General features: G+C 41.1%; 1 protein-coding gene across 12 annotated transcripts in view; it reads right to left on the bottom strand.

Moving 5' to 3' along the window:
- The window catches only part of RNF180 (ring finger protein 180), a 305,949-nt gene that overhangs the window by 251,075 nt on the left and 36,276 nt on the right, over positions 1–18,598 (bottom strand). For 11 of the 12 annotated variants that reach the window (XM_049864376.1, XM_049864345.1, XM_049864312.1 and 8 more), the window contains one exon: positions 3,436–3,570. The exons of the other annotated variant lie outside the window; for it this stretch is intronic. In XM_049864376.1, the coding sequence (XP_049720333.1) occupies positions 3,436–3,570 (135 nt within the window). The remainder of the gene's footprint in view (positions 1–3,435; positions 3,571–18,598) is intronic. 12 annotated transcript variants of the gene reach the window in all.

Below are 18,598 nucleotides of genomic sequence, written 5' to 3'. Positions count from 1 at the left end.
GGGGGTTCTCCAGGTAAGTAAAGGATCAGCCACTCTACTGAGAAAGTGTGAAACTGCAAGATATCCCGAGAAAAGAGCAAATGCATACACTGAAAGCCAGTGAAGAGACAGTCTCACCATCCTTGCTTCCAAGGAGCACTCTGGCAATACTTCTTCCAAGACAGACTTGTTTGTTCTTCTGGCAGTCTATGATCTATTCAATATTCTTTGCCAACACCATAATTCAAAGGCATCAGTTCTTCGGTCTTCCTTATTCATTGCCCAGCTTTAACATGCATATGAGACGACTGAAAACACCATGGCTTGGGTCAGGCACACCTTAGTCTTCAAGGTTACATCTTTACTTTTTAACACTTTAAAAAGGTCTTTTGCAAACAGATTTACCCAATGCAGTCCATCGTTTGATTTTTTGACTGCAACTTTCCATGGGTGTTGATTGTGGATCCAAGTAAAATGAAATCCTTGGACAACTTTGATCTTTTCTCAGTTTATCATGATGTTGCTTACTGGTCCAGCTCTGAGGATTTTGGGCATGTAATAAGTATACAGTGAAAGTTAGCTACTATTCAAGATGGCTAATTTGCTAGAGTGGAGAGGAAATGATAATGACCAAGAGTGGCTGAGGCAAAAACAAAACAAAACATTGTATCTGTTTAAGGAGAAGAAAACATGTTGAACTTAGAATTCCCTGCAAAATCCACAGATTACTATCTAGTTGGTACCTGATCTGTCTGATATTGTTTTTAGAGAGGCTTAGAGGTCTTTTTTTTTTTAAACCATGATGACCAAGAAAATGCTTTTAAGTATTTGTTATGGATTAAATCATGTCCTCCAAAAATGTGTGTCAACTTAGCTAGGCTGTGAATCCCAGTATTGTGGGGCTGTCTACCAGTGTGTCATCTCATGTGATTTTCCTAGGTATGGTACGCCCTACCTCTATGATGTTAACTAGGCAGGACTCAATCTACATTAGGTTGTATCTTGAGTCAAGCTCTTTTGAGACATAAAAGAGCGGAGCAGAGAGACAGGGGGACCTCATAACACCAAAAAAGTAATGCCAGGAGCAGAGAGTGTCCTTTGGACCCAGGGTCCCTATGCTGAGAAGCTCCTAGACCAGGGGAAGACTGAGGACAAAGACCTTCCTCCAGAATTGACAGAGAGAGAAAACCATCCCCTGACTTCTAGCCTACTAGACTGTGAGAGAATAAATTTCTGTTAGAGCCATCCACTTGTGGTATTTCTGTTATAGCAGCACTAGATAACCATGACAGAATTCGGTACTGAAACAGAGGGATGCTGCTCTAACAGACACCTATAAATGTGGAAGCAGTTTTGAAACTGAATGGACAGAGGCTGGAAGAGTTTTAAAGTGCCTACTAGGAAAAGCCTACATTGCCCTGAAGAGACTCTTGGTGAAATTATGGACGTCAAAAGAAAATTCTGGTGAGGACTCAAAAGGAAATGAGGAAAGCTATTATGCTGGAGATGGCACAGAGGGTGAGAAGCAGCAATCGAGCTAGAAGACCAGCACATTGGAGCCAACTTACAGAGCAAAGGAGCTGAGTGCCCTTGTGCAGGCTTCCTGGTGGGGTGGGGTGCCCCTGGGCACTTACTGAAGGAGCTAGGTTTGCCGACTCATGGAGCAGAGAGCTGAGTGCCCTCTGGCTGAAATTTACTGGCGAGGTGGGGTGTGTCCAGGCACTTATAGGTAGAGCTAAAGAGCTTTGGGACACTTGCATCAGCAGGGCAGATGCAGGCAGCAAGGCCTGAGGGGCCAAGAGGCCAAGGAATCAGGAAGCAGAAGTTGAGGAGACAAGGAACACAGGAAACAGACCTGCCTCAATCTCAAAGAGCTGCCTCTAGGGTCTCAAAGAGTGGAGCCATGGCCTTGTAGGTTTCAAAGAGTCAGATCTTCACCAACTCAGTTCTGGAGTGTGGGGCTGCCATTCATGAGTGCCAGCAGGATGGAGCCAGATCTGCTGCCCAAAGCTGAGGGAGCGAGGTTGCTATGTCCAAGGGGCAGAAGAACCGGGCCTGCTGGGGCTGAGGCAGTAGAGTTGCCACTTGAGGGAGCAGAGCTGCCATCCCAGTGGGCCTGGAAGGCAGTGCTAAAGCCCAGGGCAGAGGGACCTCCACCTAGAACCTGGAAAGCATGGACAACACCCAGAGTCTGGAGAGCAGGGCCACTGCCTGAATGGTCTGAGTAAGATGACTACTGTCAAGCCATTAAAGCTAATGTGATGTGTTCTGCTGACTTGCTTGGTGCCTGTTATCCCTTCTTTCCCTCCAATTTCTCCCACTTGTAATGGAAATGTCTAGCTGGTGCCTGTTCCACTGTTGTACTTCGGAAGCAGATAACATGTATTCTAGATTTCCCAGGTGAAGAGGAATTTTTGTATTTCAATTAAAACTTTTGCTGTGATATGATGGGGTAAATGTGTTTTACATGTAGCAAGGAAATCAATTTTGGGGGGGCCAAAGGGTGGAATGTTATGGATTGAATTGTGTTCCCCAAAAATGTGTGTCAACTTGGCTAGGGCATGATTCCCAGTATCGTGTGACTGTCCACCATTTTGTCATCTGAAGTGATTTTCCTAGGTGTTGTAAATCCTACCTCTATGATGTTAATGAGCCAGGATTAGAGGCAGTTATGTTAATGAGGCAGGGCTCATCTACAAGAATAGGTTATATCTTGAATCAATCTCTTCTGAAATATATAAGAGAGAAGCAAGCAGAGACAGGGGACCTCACACTACCAAGAAAGTAGTGCCTGGAGCAGAGTGTATCCTTTGGACCCAGGGTCCCTGTGCTGAGAAGCTCCTAGACCAGGTGAAGACTGATGACAAGGACCTTCCTCCAGAGTCAACAGAGAGAGAAAGCCTTCCCCTGGAGCTGGTGCCCTGAATTTGAACTTCTAGCATCCTAGACTATATTTCTGATTGTTAGAGCCACCCACTTGCTGTATTATAGCAGCACTAGATAACTAAAACAATATTATTCAGGTTTCTCTATGGGTTTCTGATTTTTAAATTATATGTGAACTTTCTCTTCTAGGCCCCTTATTAGAGTACTAGGAAAAAAAAAATCCTGTTTAATAAGCTTTCCATTTCCTAACAGGATCCTGAATTTAAGCGTGTGATTATCACTAAGGTGCACTCATGGTGGGAGTGAAAAAACATGGACTATTATCTTCAACTTATGTCTATGATACTGTACTCAAAACCTGAAGGTCATGTTAATCTTAATAATTACAAATTTAATTTTGTAACTCTGGAAGGTGTGATGCCTTTGAATACTACTTTGGGATGTTTTCAGTGGGTGAGGTAAAAGAAGGTAAGAACACAATCAAGTGTGGAGAGGATGTATGTACATGTGGGGGTGTATCCACACCACTCCTATACTAGAAAAGTAAAGATTGGAGTTAGTAGTACTCACCTTACTGACTTGATTCTCAAGGTATTTCATGAAACAATCAGAACTTGCTATACATTTTCTACATTTCCAACAACGAAGTATAGTGTTTTCTTCTTGATTATGATTTTTAGTTATCAATTCTTCAATTTTTTTCATCTGTGGGAACATTAATAAATTTTCAGAACATTAAATTGTATAAGATAAGCTTGATTTTCTAAATCCTTAGCACAGCATTAGTTACATGTGGAGCAGAAAAAAGAGAACTATTGTTTACTGAGGCACCTACTCGGTACCAGGCCTTAGACTACGGGCCTTCTATAGTGTATGTCTGGGGTTGAAAATTCCATTTAACGACAACGATGATGGATTATGTCAGCAAGTACTCACTCATTTTCTTCTTCTTTTTTTTTAATTAATTTTTATTAAGCTTCAAGTGAACATTTACCATTCCAATCAGTCTGTCACATGTAGGTTTACATACATCTTACTCCCTTCTCCCACTTGCTCTCCCCCTATTGAGTCAGCCCTTTCGGTCTCTCGTTTCGTGCCAATTTTGCCATCTTCCCTCTCTCTCTATCTTCCCATCCGCCCCTCCAGTCAAGAGTTGCCAACACACTCTCCAGTGTCCACCTGCTTTAATTAGCTCACTCTTCATCAGCATCTCTCTCCCCCCCGCTGACCAGTCCTTTTCATGCCTGATGAGTTGTCTTCGGGGATGGTTCCTGTCCTGTGCCATCAGAAGTTCTGGGGAGCATTGTCTCTGGGATTCCTCTAGTCGCAGTCATACCATTAGGTATGGTCTTTTTATGAGAATTCGGGGTTTGTATCCCATTGGTCTCCTGCTCCCTCAGGAGTTGTCTGTTGTGCTCCCTAACAGGGCAGACATCGATTGTGGCCGGGCACCAACTAGTTCTTCTGGTCTCAGGATAATGTAGGTCTCTGGTTCATGTGGTCCTTTCTGTCTCTTGGGTTCTTAGTTGTCGTGTGACCTTGGTGTTCTTCCTTTGCCTTTGCTCCAGGTGGGTTGAGACCAATTAATGTCTTTTAGATGGCCGCTTGTTGGCATTTAGGACCCCAGGCGCCACAATTCAAAGTGGGATGCGGAGTGTTTTCATAATAGAATTGTTTTGCCCATTGACTTAGAAGTCCCCTCAAGCCATGTTACCCAGACCCCTGCCCCTGCTCCGCTGACCTTTGAAGCTTTCATTTTATCCCGGAAACCTCTTTGCTTTTAGTCCAGTCCAATTAGGCTGACCTTCCTTGTATTGAGTGTTGTCTTTCCCTTCACCCAAAGCAGTTCTTATCTACTGATTGATCAATAAAAAACCCTCTCCCTCCCTCCCTCCCCCCTTTGTAACCACGAAAGTATGTGTTCTTCTCCGTTTTTTCTATTTCTCAAGATCTTATAATAGTGGTCTTATACAATATTTGTCCTTTTGCCTCTGACTAATTTCGCTCAGCATAATGCCTTCCAGGTTCCTCCATGTTATGAAATGTTTCAGAGATTCATCAATGTTCTTTATTGATGTGTAGTATTCCATTGTGTGAATATACCACAATTGATTTACCCATTCATCCGTTGACGGACACCTTGGTTGCTTCCAGCTTTTTCCTATTGTAAACAGAGCTGCAATAAACATGGGTGTGCATATATCTGTCTGTGTGAAGGCTCTTGTATCTCTAGGGTATATTCCCAGGAGTGGGATTTCTGGGTTGTATGGTAGTTCTATTTCTAACTGTTTAAGATAACGCCAGATGGATTTCCAAAGTGGTTGTACCATTTTACAATCCCACCAGCAGTGTATGAGAGTTCCAATCTCTCCGCAGCCTCTCCAACATTTATTATTTTGTGTTTTTTGGATTAATGCCAGTCTACTTGGTGTGAAATGGAATCTCATCGTAGTTTTAATTTGCATTTCTCTAATGGCTAATGATCGAGAGCATTTTCTCATGTATCTGTTGGCTGCCTGAATATCTTCTTTAGTGAAATGTGTGTTCATATCCTTTGCCCACTTCTTGATTGGGTTGTTTGTCTTTTTGTGGTTGAGTTTTGACAGAATCATGTAGATTTTAGAGATCAGGCGCTGGTCTGAGATGTCACAGCTGAATATTTTTTCCCAGTCTGTAGGTGGTCTTTTTACTCTTTTGGTGAAGTCTTTAGATGAGCATAGGTGTTTGATTTTTAGGAGCTCCCGGTTATCGGGTTTCTCTTCATTATTTTTGGTAATGTTTTGTATTCTGTTTATACCCTGTATTAGGGCTCCTAGGGTTCTCCCTATTTTTTCTTCCATGATCTTTATCGTTTTAGTCTTTACGTTTAGGTCTTTGATCCACTTGGAGTTAGTTTTTGTGCATGGTGTGAGGTATGGGTCCTGTTTCATTCTTTTGCAAATGGATATCCAGTTATGCTAGCACCATTTGTTAAAAAGACCATCATTTCCCCAATTGACTGACACTGGTCCTTTGTCAAATATCAGCTGCTCATACATGGATGGATTTATATCTGGGTTCTCAATTCTGTTCCATTGGTCTATATGCCTGTTGTTGTACCAGTACCAGGCTGTTTTGACTACTGTAGCTGTATAATAGGTTCTGAAATCAGGTAGAGTGAGGCCTCCCACTTTCTTCTTCTTTTTCAGTAATGCTTTGCTTATCCGAGGCTTCTTTCCCTTCCATATGAAATTAGTGATTTGTTTCTCTATCCCCTTAAAATATGACATTGGAATTTGGATTGGAAGTGCGTTATATGTACAGATGGCTTTTGGTAGAATAGACATTTTTACTATGCTAAGTCTTCCTATCCATGAGCAGGGTATGTTTTTCCACCTAAGTATGTCCTTTTGAATTTCTTGTAGCAGAGTTTTATAGTTTTTTTTGTATAGATCTTTTACATCCTTGGTAAGATTTATTCCTAAGTATTTTATCTTCTTGGGGGCTACTGTGAATGGTATTGATTTGATTATTTCCTCTTCGGTGTTCTTTTTGTTTATGTAGAGGAATCCAAGTGATTTTTGTATGTTTACTTTATAACCTGAGACTCTGCCAAACTCTTCTATTAGTTTCAGTAGTTTTCTGGAGGATTCCTTAGGGTTTTCCGTGTATACGATCATGTCATCTGCAAATAGTGATAGCTTTACTTCCTCCTTGCCAATCTGGATACCCTTTATTTCTTTGTCTAGCCTAATTGCCCTGGCTAGGACTTCAAGTACGATGTTGAATAAGAGTGGTGATAAAGGGCATCCTTGTCTGGTTCCCGTTCTCAAGGGAAATGCTTTCAGGTTCTCTCCATTTAGAGTGATATTGGCTGTTGGCTTTGCATAGATGCCCTTTATTATGTTGAGGAATTTTCCTTCAATTCCTATTTTGGTAAGAGTTTTTATCATAAATGGGTGTTGAACTTTGTCAAATGCCTTTTCTGCATCAATTGATAAGATCATGTGGTTTTTATCTTTTGTTTTATTGATGTGATGGATTACATTAATGGTTTTTCTGATATTAAAGCAGCCTTGCATACCTGGTATAAATCCCACTTGATCAGGGTGAATTATTTTTTTGATGTGTTGTTGGATTCTATTGGCTAGAATTTTGTTGAGCATTTTTGCATCAATGTTCATGAGGGATATAGGTCTAAAATTTTCTTTTTTTGTAATGTCTTTACCTGGTTTTGGTATCAGGGAGATGGTAGCTTCATAGAATGAGTTGGGTAGTATTCCATCTTTTTCTATGCTTTGAAATACCTTCAGGAGTAGTGGTGTTAGGTCTTCTTTGAAGGTTTGGTAGAACTCTGCAGTGAAGCCGTCTGGGCCAGGACTTTTTTTTGTTGGAAGTTTTTTGATTACCGTTTCAATCTCTTTTTTTGTTATGGCTCTATTTAGTTGTTCTACTTCTGAATGTGTTACTTTAGGTAGGTAGTGTTTTTCCAAGAATTTGTCCATTTCTTCTAGGTTTTCAAATTTGTTAGAGTACAATTTTTCGTAGTAATCTGAAATGATTCTTTTAATTTCATTTAGCTCTGTTGTGATGTGGTCCTTCTCGTTTCTTATTCAGGTTATTTGTTTCCTTTCCTGTTTTTCTTTAGTCAGTCTAGCCAATGGTTTATTGATTTTGTTAATTTTTCAAAGAACCAGCTTTTGGCTTTGTTAATTCTTTCAATTGTTTTTCTGTTCTCTAATTCATTTAGTTCAGCTCTAATTTTTATTATTTGTTTTCTTCTGGTGCCTAATGGGTTCTTTTGTTGCTCACTTTCTATTTGTTCAAGTTGTAGGGACAGTTCTTTGATTTTGGGTCTTTCTTCTTTTTGTATGTGTGCATTTATCGATATATATTGGCCTCTGAGCACTGCTTTTGCTGTGTCCCAGAGGTTTTGATAGGAAGTATTTTCATTCTCGTTGCATTCTATGAATTTCGTTATTCCCTCCTTGATGTCTTCTATAACCCAGTCTCTTTTCAGGAGGGTATTGTTCAGTTTCCAAGTATTTGATTTCTTTTCCCTAGTTTTTCTGTTATTGATTTCTGGCTTCATTGCCTTGTGGTCTGAGAAGATGCTTTGTAATATTCGATGTTTTGGATTCTGCAAAGATTTGTTTTATGACCTAATATGTGGTCTATTCTAGAGAATGTTTCATGTGCACTAGAAAAAAAAGTACATTTTGCAGCAGTTGGGTGGAGAGTTCTGTATAAGTCTATGAGGTCAAGTTGGTTGATTGTTGTAAGTAGGTCTTCCGTGTCTCTATTGAGCTTCTTACGGGATGTCCTGTCCTTCTCCAAAAGTGGTGTGTTGAAGTCTCCTACTCTAAATGTGGAGGTGTCTATCTCACTTTTCAATTCTGTTAAAATTTGATTTATGTATCTTGCAGCCCTGTCATTGGGTGCGTAAATATTTAATATGGTTATGTCTTCCTGATCAATTGTCCCTTTTATCATTATATAGTGTCCTTCTTTATCCTTTGTGACGGATTTAAGTCTAAAGTCTCTTTTGTCAGAAAGTAATATTGCTACTCCTCTTCTTTTTTGGTTATTGTTTGCTTGATATATTTTTTCCATCCTTTGAGTTTTAGTTTGTTTGTGTCTCTAAGTCTAAGGTGTGTCTCTTGTAGGCAGCATATAGATGGATCGTGTTTCTTTATCCAGTCCGTGACTCTCTGTCTCTTTATTGGTGCATTTAGTCCATTTACATTCAGTGTAATTATAGATAAATAAGTTTTTAATGCTGTCATTTTGATGCCTTTTCATGTGTGTTGTTGGCCATTTCATTTTTCCGCATACTTTTTTGTGCTGAGACGTTTTTCTTAGTAGATTGAGAGATCCTCATTTTCATAATGTTTAACTTTATGTTTGTTGAGTCATTACGTTTTTCTTGGCTTTTTTCTAGAGTTATGGAATTGATATTCCTTTTTGTGGTTACGTTATTATTTACCCCTAGTTTTCTAAGTAAAAACCTAACTTGTATCGTTCTATATCGCCTTGTATCACTCTCCATCTGGCAGTTCAATGCCTCCTATATTTAGTCCCTCTTTTTGATTATTGTGATCGTTTATCTATGGATTTCCATGATTTCCTATTATGTGTATTATTTTGTTTATTTATTTATTTTTTAGAATTAATCTTAATTTGTTTGTTTTTGTGCTTTCCCTATTTGAGTTGCGTTGATATCAGGACGTTCTGTTTTGTGACCTTGTATTGTGCTGGTACCTGGTATTATTGGTCATCAGGCCAAACAATCTCCTTTAGCATTTCTTGTAGTCTTGGTTTAGTTTTTGCAAATTCTCTAAACTTGTGTTTATCTGTAAATATCTTGATTTCTCCTTCATATTTCAGAGAGAGTTTTGCTGGATATATGATCCTTGGTTGGCAGTTTTTCTCGTTCAGTGCTCTGTATACGTTGTCCCATTCCCTTCTTGCCTGCATGGTTTCTGCTGAGTAGTCTGAACTTATTCTTATTGATTCTCCCTTGAAGGAAACCTTTCTTTTCTCCCTGGCTGCTTTTAAAACTTTCTGTTTGTCTTTGGCTTTGGCAAGTTTGATGATAATATGTCTTGGTGTTTTTCTTTTTGGATCAATCTTAAATGGGGTTCGATGAGCATCTTGGATAGATATCCTTTCGTCTTTCATGATGTCAGGGAAGTTTTGTGTCAGGAGTTCTTCAACTATTTTCTCTGTGTTTTCTGTCCCCCCTCCCTGTTCTGGGACTCCAATCACCCGCAAGTTATCCTTCTTGATAGAGTCCCACATGATTCTTAGGGTTTCTTCATTTTTTTTAATTCTTTTATCTGATTTTTTTTCAGCTATGTCGATGTTGATTCCCTGGTCCTCCAGAAGTCCCAGTCTACATTCTAATTGCTCGAGTCTGCTCCTCTGACTTTCTATTGCGTTGTCTAATTCTGTAATTTTATTGTTAATCTTTTGGATTTCTACATGCTGTCTCTCTATAGATTCTTGCAACTTATTAATTTTTCCAATATGTTCTTGAATAACCTTTTTGAGTTCTTCAACAGTTTTATCAGTGTGTTCCTTGGCTTTTTCTGCAGTTATCCTAATTTCATTTGTGATATCTTTTGTGATATCTTTAAGCATTCTGTAAATTAGTTTTTTATATTCTGTATCTGATAATTCCAGGATTGTATCTTCATTTGGGAAAGATTTTGATTCTTTTGTTTGGGGGGTTGGAGAAGCTGTCATGGTCTGTTTCTTTATGTGGTTCGATATGGACTGCTGTCTCCGAGCCATCACTGAGAAACTAGATTTTCCAGGTAATCAGCTAAAAAAAAAATGCAGTCAGATCCCTATCTGAATTCTCCCTCTGGCTCAGGGTACTCGGATGTTAATGGAGCCGCCTGGGGAGGGTGGGGGAGGGATCAGAGAGCTAGGAGTGTAGCACCACAGAATAGAGAGCTGATCCCCGCGTTCACGCTCCACCCCTGTCCGCCAAAATCCCGGTGGGACGGCTCCCCGGCTGGGACGCTACTCTCCCCGCTCCGAGACCTGTCACTTCCTCCCGGGGACTTCTCCCTCCGGTGCGCCGCACTGCTCTCGCGAACTGGGTGGGCGTCTCCCGCACGAACGGCTGGGTCCACCCCCGGGGTCTATTCAGGGGAATATAACTGGACTCTGCGCTCACGCCCCGCCCGCGTGAGCTAAAATCCCAGCGGGACGGCTCCCCGGCTGGGACGCTGCTGTCCCCGCTCCGAGACCAGTCACTTCCTCCCACGGACTTCTCCCTCCGGTGCACCGCACCGCTCGCACGAACTGAGTGGGCGTCGCCCGCACAACCAGGTGAACCCGCCCCCTGGGTCAATTCAGGGGAATATAACTGATCCCCGTGCTCACACCCCGCCCGCTCTCGCCAAACTCCCAGCGGGACGGCTCCCCGGCTGGGACGCTGCTCTCCCCGCTCCGAGGCCTGTCACTTCCTCCCGGGGACTTCTCCCTCCGGTGCACCGCACCACTTGCGCAAACTAGGTGGGCGTCTCCCGCACGAATGGCTGGGTCCGCCCCCGGGGTCTATTCAGGGGAATATAACTGGACCCCGCGCTCACGCCCCTCCCGCGCGTGCCAAAATCCCAGCAGGACGGCTCCCCGGCTTGGACGCTGCTTTCCCCGCTCCAAGACCAGTCACTTCCTCCCGGGGACTTCTCCCTGTGGTGTGCCGCACCGCTCACGCAAAATGGGTGGGCGTCCCCCGCACGAACATCTGGGTCCCCCCCCCGGGTCACTTTAGGGAAATATAGCTGATCCCCACGCTCGCGCCACGCCCACTTCCCGCCAAACTCCCGGCGGGACGGCTCCCCGGCTGGGACGCTGCTCTCCCCGCTCCAAGATCAGTCACTGCCTCCCGGGTGCTTCTCCCACCGGCTGCGCCGCTACGCCACCCGCGCCAACTAGCTAGACTCCCTCCCGGGATGGGTTCGGGGGGGTAGGGCTGGGCCCCTTGTCTGTGCCGTCTGCCCCCTTGGCTCTGCCCCAGCTCGGACTCCGAAGGTCACCTGCCTGGTACGCTGGCTCCTAGTTCTGAAAACGATCGCTGTCTGCCCGTATTTGTTTGTTCTCCGTCTCTAAGTCTGTGTTTGTTGTTCAGAGTTCGTAGATTTTTATGTATGTGATCGATTCACTTGTTTTTCCGAGTCTTTGTTGCAAGAGGGATCCACGGTAGCGTCCACCTAGTCCACCATCTTGGCCCCGCCTCCCACTCATTTTCTTTTTACAGGGTATTTTATGCTTTCCATTTGTCGCTCACTAAAAGTCGTAAAGGGCAACTGCTGAAAAGTCAAGTAAGCAACTGCAGTAGCTTTAGCAGAAGCCCCAGAGGCGCAAATAGTTAAGTGCTGTGGTGAAATGAGTTCCTTTATGTGGACTTTTGCCTTGGTTCTATGAAAAAAACAGCTTGAGAGATTTTACCCACTAAGCACTGAGAAGTTACCTTTGCCCTAGGTTTCTACCCCAGAGGGTTTGTTACTTTTGTCCAGGTTGACTGCTATTTCCTGGGTAAATTTTAAACAATTTGTGGTTGGATACTTTTTGTCAGGTCCTGGGCTGAAGCCTGCCCTGTGATTGGTATACACCTTGCAGGGACTGGCCAATATGCTATACAAAGGAAGTAACTACAGACTATGCAAATGAAGTATCTGTGGTCTATTGAGAGGACATTGGTCAGTTCCTAGCCCTGGTGGGAGGATCATGCCTTGAAACTGATAAAGAGTTTGTACATATATGCAGCCAACTCCATAGAAGTTTTTCAAACAGGAAGTAGGAAGAACCAGAAAGGACAAAAAAGACAAGAAGCAGAGAAAAAGGACGCAAGGAACCTCCTAACAGATCTGTAACACGAGTTTAAGGGTGTAACACTGATGATAGTGACAGGTCGGAAGGGGCCCTACGGCAGTGACAGGCCTGGAAGGGGCACCGCGCACAAAGGCCTGTCCTCAGGGGGCCAAAGGTATGCCTGTTCTGAGAGGTCTGAGAAGAAGCCTGCCCTCGAGAGGTCAAGAGGAGCCTGTCCTCAGGGCCAAGTGGAGGCCTACACAGCCAATAGCCCTGAGAGAGCTCTCCTGCACTGATGAAGGGAGACTGCCTACATGCTTCCTGATCCTGATTCCAAGTTGTAGCCTGTTGATCCTGATCCTGAGTTGTACGCTGTTCCTTAATAAACCACATAACTGTAAGTATCTGGTCTGTGAGTTCTGTGTGACCATTGCAATGGGTTATCGAACCCAGAAGAGAAGTAGAGAGGGCCACGGAAAAGGAAGTTGGTGTCAGAATTAGTAAAAAGGTTGGAGGGTGAAGGTAGATATACCTCCACCTCATGGGGATTAGCTTTGAGCTGATGGTAATTCTCATCATTCTCCCTCGTGAATTTAGACAGGTTCTGATGCTACATTACTATTCCACCATGTTACAAGTGCTTTGCTGCTAACCTAACGGCTGTTTGAACCCACCCAGTGGCTCCACAGGAGAAAGACCTGTTGTTGATTTGCTTCTGTAAAGATTACAGCCAAGAAAATCCTATAGGGCAGTTCTACTCTGATACATGGGGTCACTATGAGTCAAAAACTACTTGACAGCACCTAACAAAAACAACAGTGGCTTTATTAAAGAAAAAAAAAAAACATGGCTTTACGAGTCATGACAAACAACTGTACATATTCTTGTAAATAGGATGTTTGGAAAGCTACAGCATTAAAATTTAAATAGAATTCATTGAGTTGTAGTTAATTCTGTGAAAACTGGACATGCTTACTTTAAATCAATCATAAAAATTCTTTATCCTGAATGCAACAATTTCTCCTTTATACTGTACTCAGAGGAACAATTAACCAGGCAGTACTACATAACTTGGGGCATATGTAGTCAAACATAAGACACAGAGAACAGCTTCACCAATTTTTTGGTCTATTTTTAAACTGGAAATTGTATGTCAATACTTTGATTTAGACCAACTTGGGATGGTAATTTTGCACTAATATGCAAGTATTCCAAAAAGTCATATGTATTTAATAACTGAGTCCTGGTGGAGCAGTAGTTAAGCACTTGGATGGTAACCTGGCGATCTGCTCCTGTAAGATCGCAGCCAAGAAAGCCCTATGGAGCAGTTCTACTCTGTCACATGGGGTCACTATGAGTTGAAAATCAACTCAACATCACCTAGCACTTGCTGGGAGGTAGCAACAAGTTCCTCTTGCAGCCAGTCTAGCTCTGACCTCTGAGCAGCTAAGCAGTAGTTCTGTCTCCATTAACTCATCTCCAGAACACATCTTGGCCCAGATGAGCACTCAATTTAAACGACATCCTCAATGATCACCAAGAACATCTTAATTTGCAAATACCCTCCCTTTCTGCTATATGACATATCTTCTTCATTGCTGAAGCCCTCCGTTTATATAACATCTTCAACATTCCTCTCACTTCTTTATATCCTTCTTGACCTCCTTCATCCTCATCTCTCATTTAACCAGTGCTTCTCAGCCAGGAATGGGGGTTAGGGTGGGGGATCAGATCAGAATAAACTCTGGGAAAACTCCGTATACGCCTATACCCCAGCAATTCTCCCATGTTCTTTTGGGGTGCAAGTGTATAGTTAGAAATAGCTTTGTAGGTGATTCTGATAAATCTTTGTTGAAAACTATACTCTTTGTATGATAACTCTTCTCTATCGATAATTTTAAATTCTATGTATCTAGTCCCAACCTTGTTCCTATGCTCTACACCAATACTTTCTACTGCCAGATGTCAAATGCACACCCCTACATGTATTTCTTTCAGGAGCCCAGGGCCTTTGTACTGGCTGTTGCTCTGTCAAGACCTGTTTCATCCTATACGGTAACCACTAGACATATGTGGTTATTGAGCACTCAAGTGTGGCCAATTGAGATATGCAAACCAAAAACCAAACCCGTTGTTGTCGATTCTGACTCATAGCAACCTACAAGACAGACTAGAACTGCCCCCATAGGGTTTCCAAGGAGCAGCTGGTGGATTCAAACTGCCAATCTTTTGGTTAGCAGCAGAGTTCTTAACCACTGTGCCACCAGGGCAGTAAATATAAAACACACATCAGATTTTGAAGACTCAGTACCAAAAAAGTAGAATATCTTGATTTTTATAATGATATGTTGAAATACTATTTTTAACACACAGACTTAAATAAACAGCCCTGGTGGCGCAGTCGTTAAGAGCTCAGCTGCTAACCAAAAGGTCAGCAGTTCGAATCCATCAGTTGCTCCTTGGAAACCCTATGGGGTAGTTCTACTCTGTCCTATATGGTCACTATGAGTCAGAATCAACATGACGGCAATGAGTTTGAAGTAAATAAATTATAAAATTAATTTCGTCTGCTTCTTTTTACTTTCTAATGTGGCTACTACAATTTTTAAAATTACATATATGGCTTGCCATTATATCTCTACTGAACAGCACCCATCTGGACCTCCTCACCCCAGGTCTTCGCATGATAAACCAAAAACCCGAACCTATTGCCATAGAGTTGATTTCAACTCATAGCAACCCTATAGGACAGAGTACAACTGCCCCATAGGGTTTCCAAGGAGCAGCTGGTAGATTCAAACTGGCAGAGGAGCTCTCAACCACTGTACCAGCAGGGCTCCTTTGCATAATTAGCTGCCTTCTTACCATTCAAATCTCAGCTCAATGTCACCTCCTCAGAGGTATGGTATATATAAGCAACATTTGGAGAATTTATTTAAATGTAGATCACTGGGCCACATCCATTGTTGTTGTTGTTAGGTGCCTTAGAGTCATTCCAACTCACAGCCCCTACTAAAAAAAATCCAAAGCCCAGTGCCATCTAGTCGATTCCAACTCATAGTGACCCTATAGCCCCTAAACCTCCCCCCCCAAAAAAAACCCAGTGCCATCAAGTCGATTCTGACTTATACTATAGCCCCTAGAGATTCTAATTAAATGTTTCTAGGGTGGAATCCTGGAATCTGCATATTTAACAAACATACTAGGTGATTCTGTATATGTGATCCAAAGGCCACACTTTGAGAGAGACAAAATTACAGAACACAGTCTAAAGCATGAAGAATCCTTACGATGAAACTGTTCTGCATCTTGATGATGGTGGTGGTCACATGAATCTACATGTGATAAAAGGGCTTAGAACTAAATAACATATACACAAACATGTCCATGTAACTGGGGGAATCTGAATAAGCTGAATAGAGATTATCAATGATAGTATCAATGTCAATTTCTTGGTTGTGATATTGTACTATAGTTATGTAAACCCACTGCCTTTGAGTTGACTCTAACTCATAGCAACTCCATAGGACAGAGAAGAACTGCCCCATAGGGTTTCCAAGAAGTGGCTGGTGGATGTGAACTGCTGACCTTTTGGTTAGCAGCCTGAGTTCTTAACCACTGCGCCACCAGGACTCCACTATATTCATGTAAGATACTAATATTCGGGGAAAAGGATTGAAGGGTGTACAGGAGCTCTCTGTATTATTACAACTGCATGCGAATCTACAGTTATCTCAAAAGAAAGAGTTAAAAAATGCTTTACAAACTCAAAATTTAAAAAACTCAAAATAAAAAGTTTTTTTTTTTTTTTTAACCAAGCCATTGTCTTAACCAAACCAAAAAAACTAAACCCAGTGCCGTCGAGTCAATGCCAACTCATAGCGACCCTATAGGACAGAGTAGAACTGCCCCATAGAGTTTCCAAGGAGCGCCTGGTGGATTCACGCAACTGCCGACCCTTTGATTAGCAGCTATAGTGCTTAACCACTACACCACCAGGGTTTCCACTGTCTTAACATACCTCTATAATTCTCTATATACTTTTTCCTATATTTTTGGCTGTATACTTTTTGAATGGCTCTCCATATAACAACAATTTTGTAATATAATTCTCTATAAAGAGAATAACAAGATAATCGTTTTTCCTAAAAAAAAAAAAAAAAAGATGAGTTATGCATATCTTCCAAATATTGACACGTTTCATTACATAATACCAAAAAGTCACCTTTGTTAGTTAGCATCACCATCTAGCTCAGCAGAAAAAGTTCTTTAATTATTGGGTAGCAATCAAGCTCATGATGGCAGAATTTCTTCAAAATTCTTACTTGCTTACAGCTTAAATTATGTCATTTGCAACAAATACTGCCAAATGTCCACATGTGGATAACCACAGTTTGTCAATCATTTTTTCTAGTAAAATTTGACATGCCAGGGAATCACACGAGGGCTTTTTCTCAAAAGAGACAGACACCACCCTTCAGTATTCTGCCAAGGGACTTTACGTGTTATTTTTTATCCCACAAAACATTAAAAAGCAAATATTTAATAAAATCAATAGTATTTACTGCTTCAATAAACAGTTTTTTAACTGCATGAATATGGCAGTGAAGAATAGGAATCCTACTTCAGTTTGTCACCACTGCCTTCATTCAGCTAAGGGACCAGCAGTTTTACCCACTATTGTTTTTGCATCATCAATACAAATTTCAGCACAGTGAAAAAGGCATCTAATATCTTAGAATATCAAAAAAAAAAAAAAAAAAGTTTTGACCTCATTGATCCCCTGAAAGGGTACGAGAGACACAAGGAGTCTTTGGACCACATTTGAAAACAACTGTTTTGTGCAAAACAGCTGTCCCCAAAATGCCGCCTATGGAAATCTTATTTCCCACCAGTATTCTTTAAAAGATTTGAGAAGGTCAGATGAGTTCATATGGAGTAACATATTTATCACAGATTAAGGTGAAATTTTCCATGAAGTCAAATACTGGAATTGTAAACTCCATAAAGGAATTGTAAACTCCATAAAGGAGTTTCATTTTTTGGCCTACAAGCATCATGATGTGCATCCATTAGGCTATGTACATCCATTAGACCAAGACATAATTAATCACCTCAAGGTTGTATACTGAAGAGTGTGTGGTACATTACATCTCTATGACACCTGAAGGAATATTCATATGTAGATATAAAAAAATGGCATGCTGTTAATGTAATACCATTGTTACAGAAGTGGACTTTGGAACCACGGACTACTCACATAAACAGAGAAGCATGTGATAACTCTTGGAAATGAGCTGCACAGATATTGATTTTTTTGTAGAATTAATAACATGTCAGTTCCTTCTGCTGATACTGAATCAATTAAAGTAGGCTTCCTTGATGTGTGTTGTGAACACAAAAGAAATGGAAGAAAAGGTACCCAAATTCAAGCAGGCCAGAGAAAAGCGGCATTAACAACAACCAACCAATGATCTGTGGAATATTACAAAAATGTAAATGAATTTTCAAAGCAATGGTCACTACATTTGTTTTTGAACTATATAAGAACAAAATGAGACCCAAAAATTAATTCTATGTTAAGCAGAAAATAAAATAGCGTCTTACTGATATGACTAAGTTTCTGTGGCATTTAGGTACCTTAGTTCAATAAATATTTCTAGAACACTTTGAAAGTTGGCTTCTTAAACCACAAACTTCAATCAAAGTTGAACATCATCTCTTTATTCTTGTAAATTACCTCCTCCTCAATTTTCTTTATCTCAGAAACATAACCTAGGCACTCACTGCTGCCTTTCAAGCCAAGAAGTGTGGGGGGAAAGAAAATCACTGAAGAAATGCAGGCATACTGTAAGCTCTGTATCCTGATTAGTTCTGCCCACTTCAACTATCACTCCTTGGTAAAAGAAAGAATGAATCTTAACGATGAATGAAATAACAGTGTGTGGACCCATATAATCACTCACTTCCCACACACTACATTCTTAAGGAGAAAATATAAGAAAAAGTAGAAATTACATACAAAATTAACAGTTGTAAGGAGAGCCGAAATCTACTTTTCAAAATGGTACATTCATATGTGATGCTTAGAAATCATAATATGAGAAGTATTTCTTCCTAGGAATAGGTTTAATCATTAGGACACAACACATATTTTTAATAAAGTCTCAAAGGTCCCACTCCAATAATATTTGCAACTGAACCAAGAATGTACAGTAGAGAGAAGATACAGTAAAGAAGAAAATAAAATCAGTTTTTTTTTTTTTTTAATTTTAACTTGTATGTTGAAGCTACAAATATTCATTAAGTAAATATTTGCTGAGCACCTACTATTTTGTCAGGAAACAAAGAATAAGAAAAACACATGCATTGAAAGCATGTGAAAGGAGTCCCTACTCCACTGTAGGGCTGGGAAGAGTATGAGATA

The sequence above is a fragment of the Elephas maximus genome, chromosome 2 (assembly GCF_024166365.1).
Source record: "Elephas maximus indicus isolate mEleMax1 chromosome 2, mEleMax1 primary haplotype, whole genome shotgun sequence".
Lineage (NCBI taxonomy): Eukaryota > Metazoa > Chordata > Mammalia > Proboscidea > Elephantidae > Elephas > Elephas maximus.
Note: the sequence above shows the minus strand (reverse complement) of the source record. Positions and strands in the feature narration are given on the sequence as shown.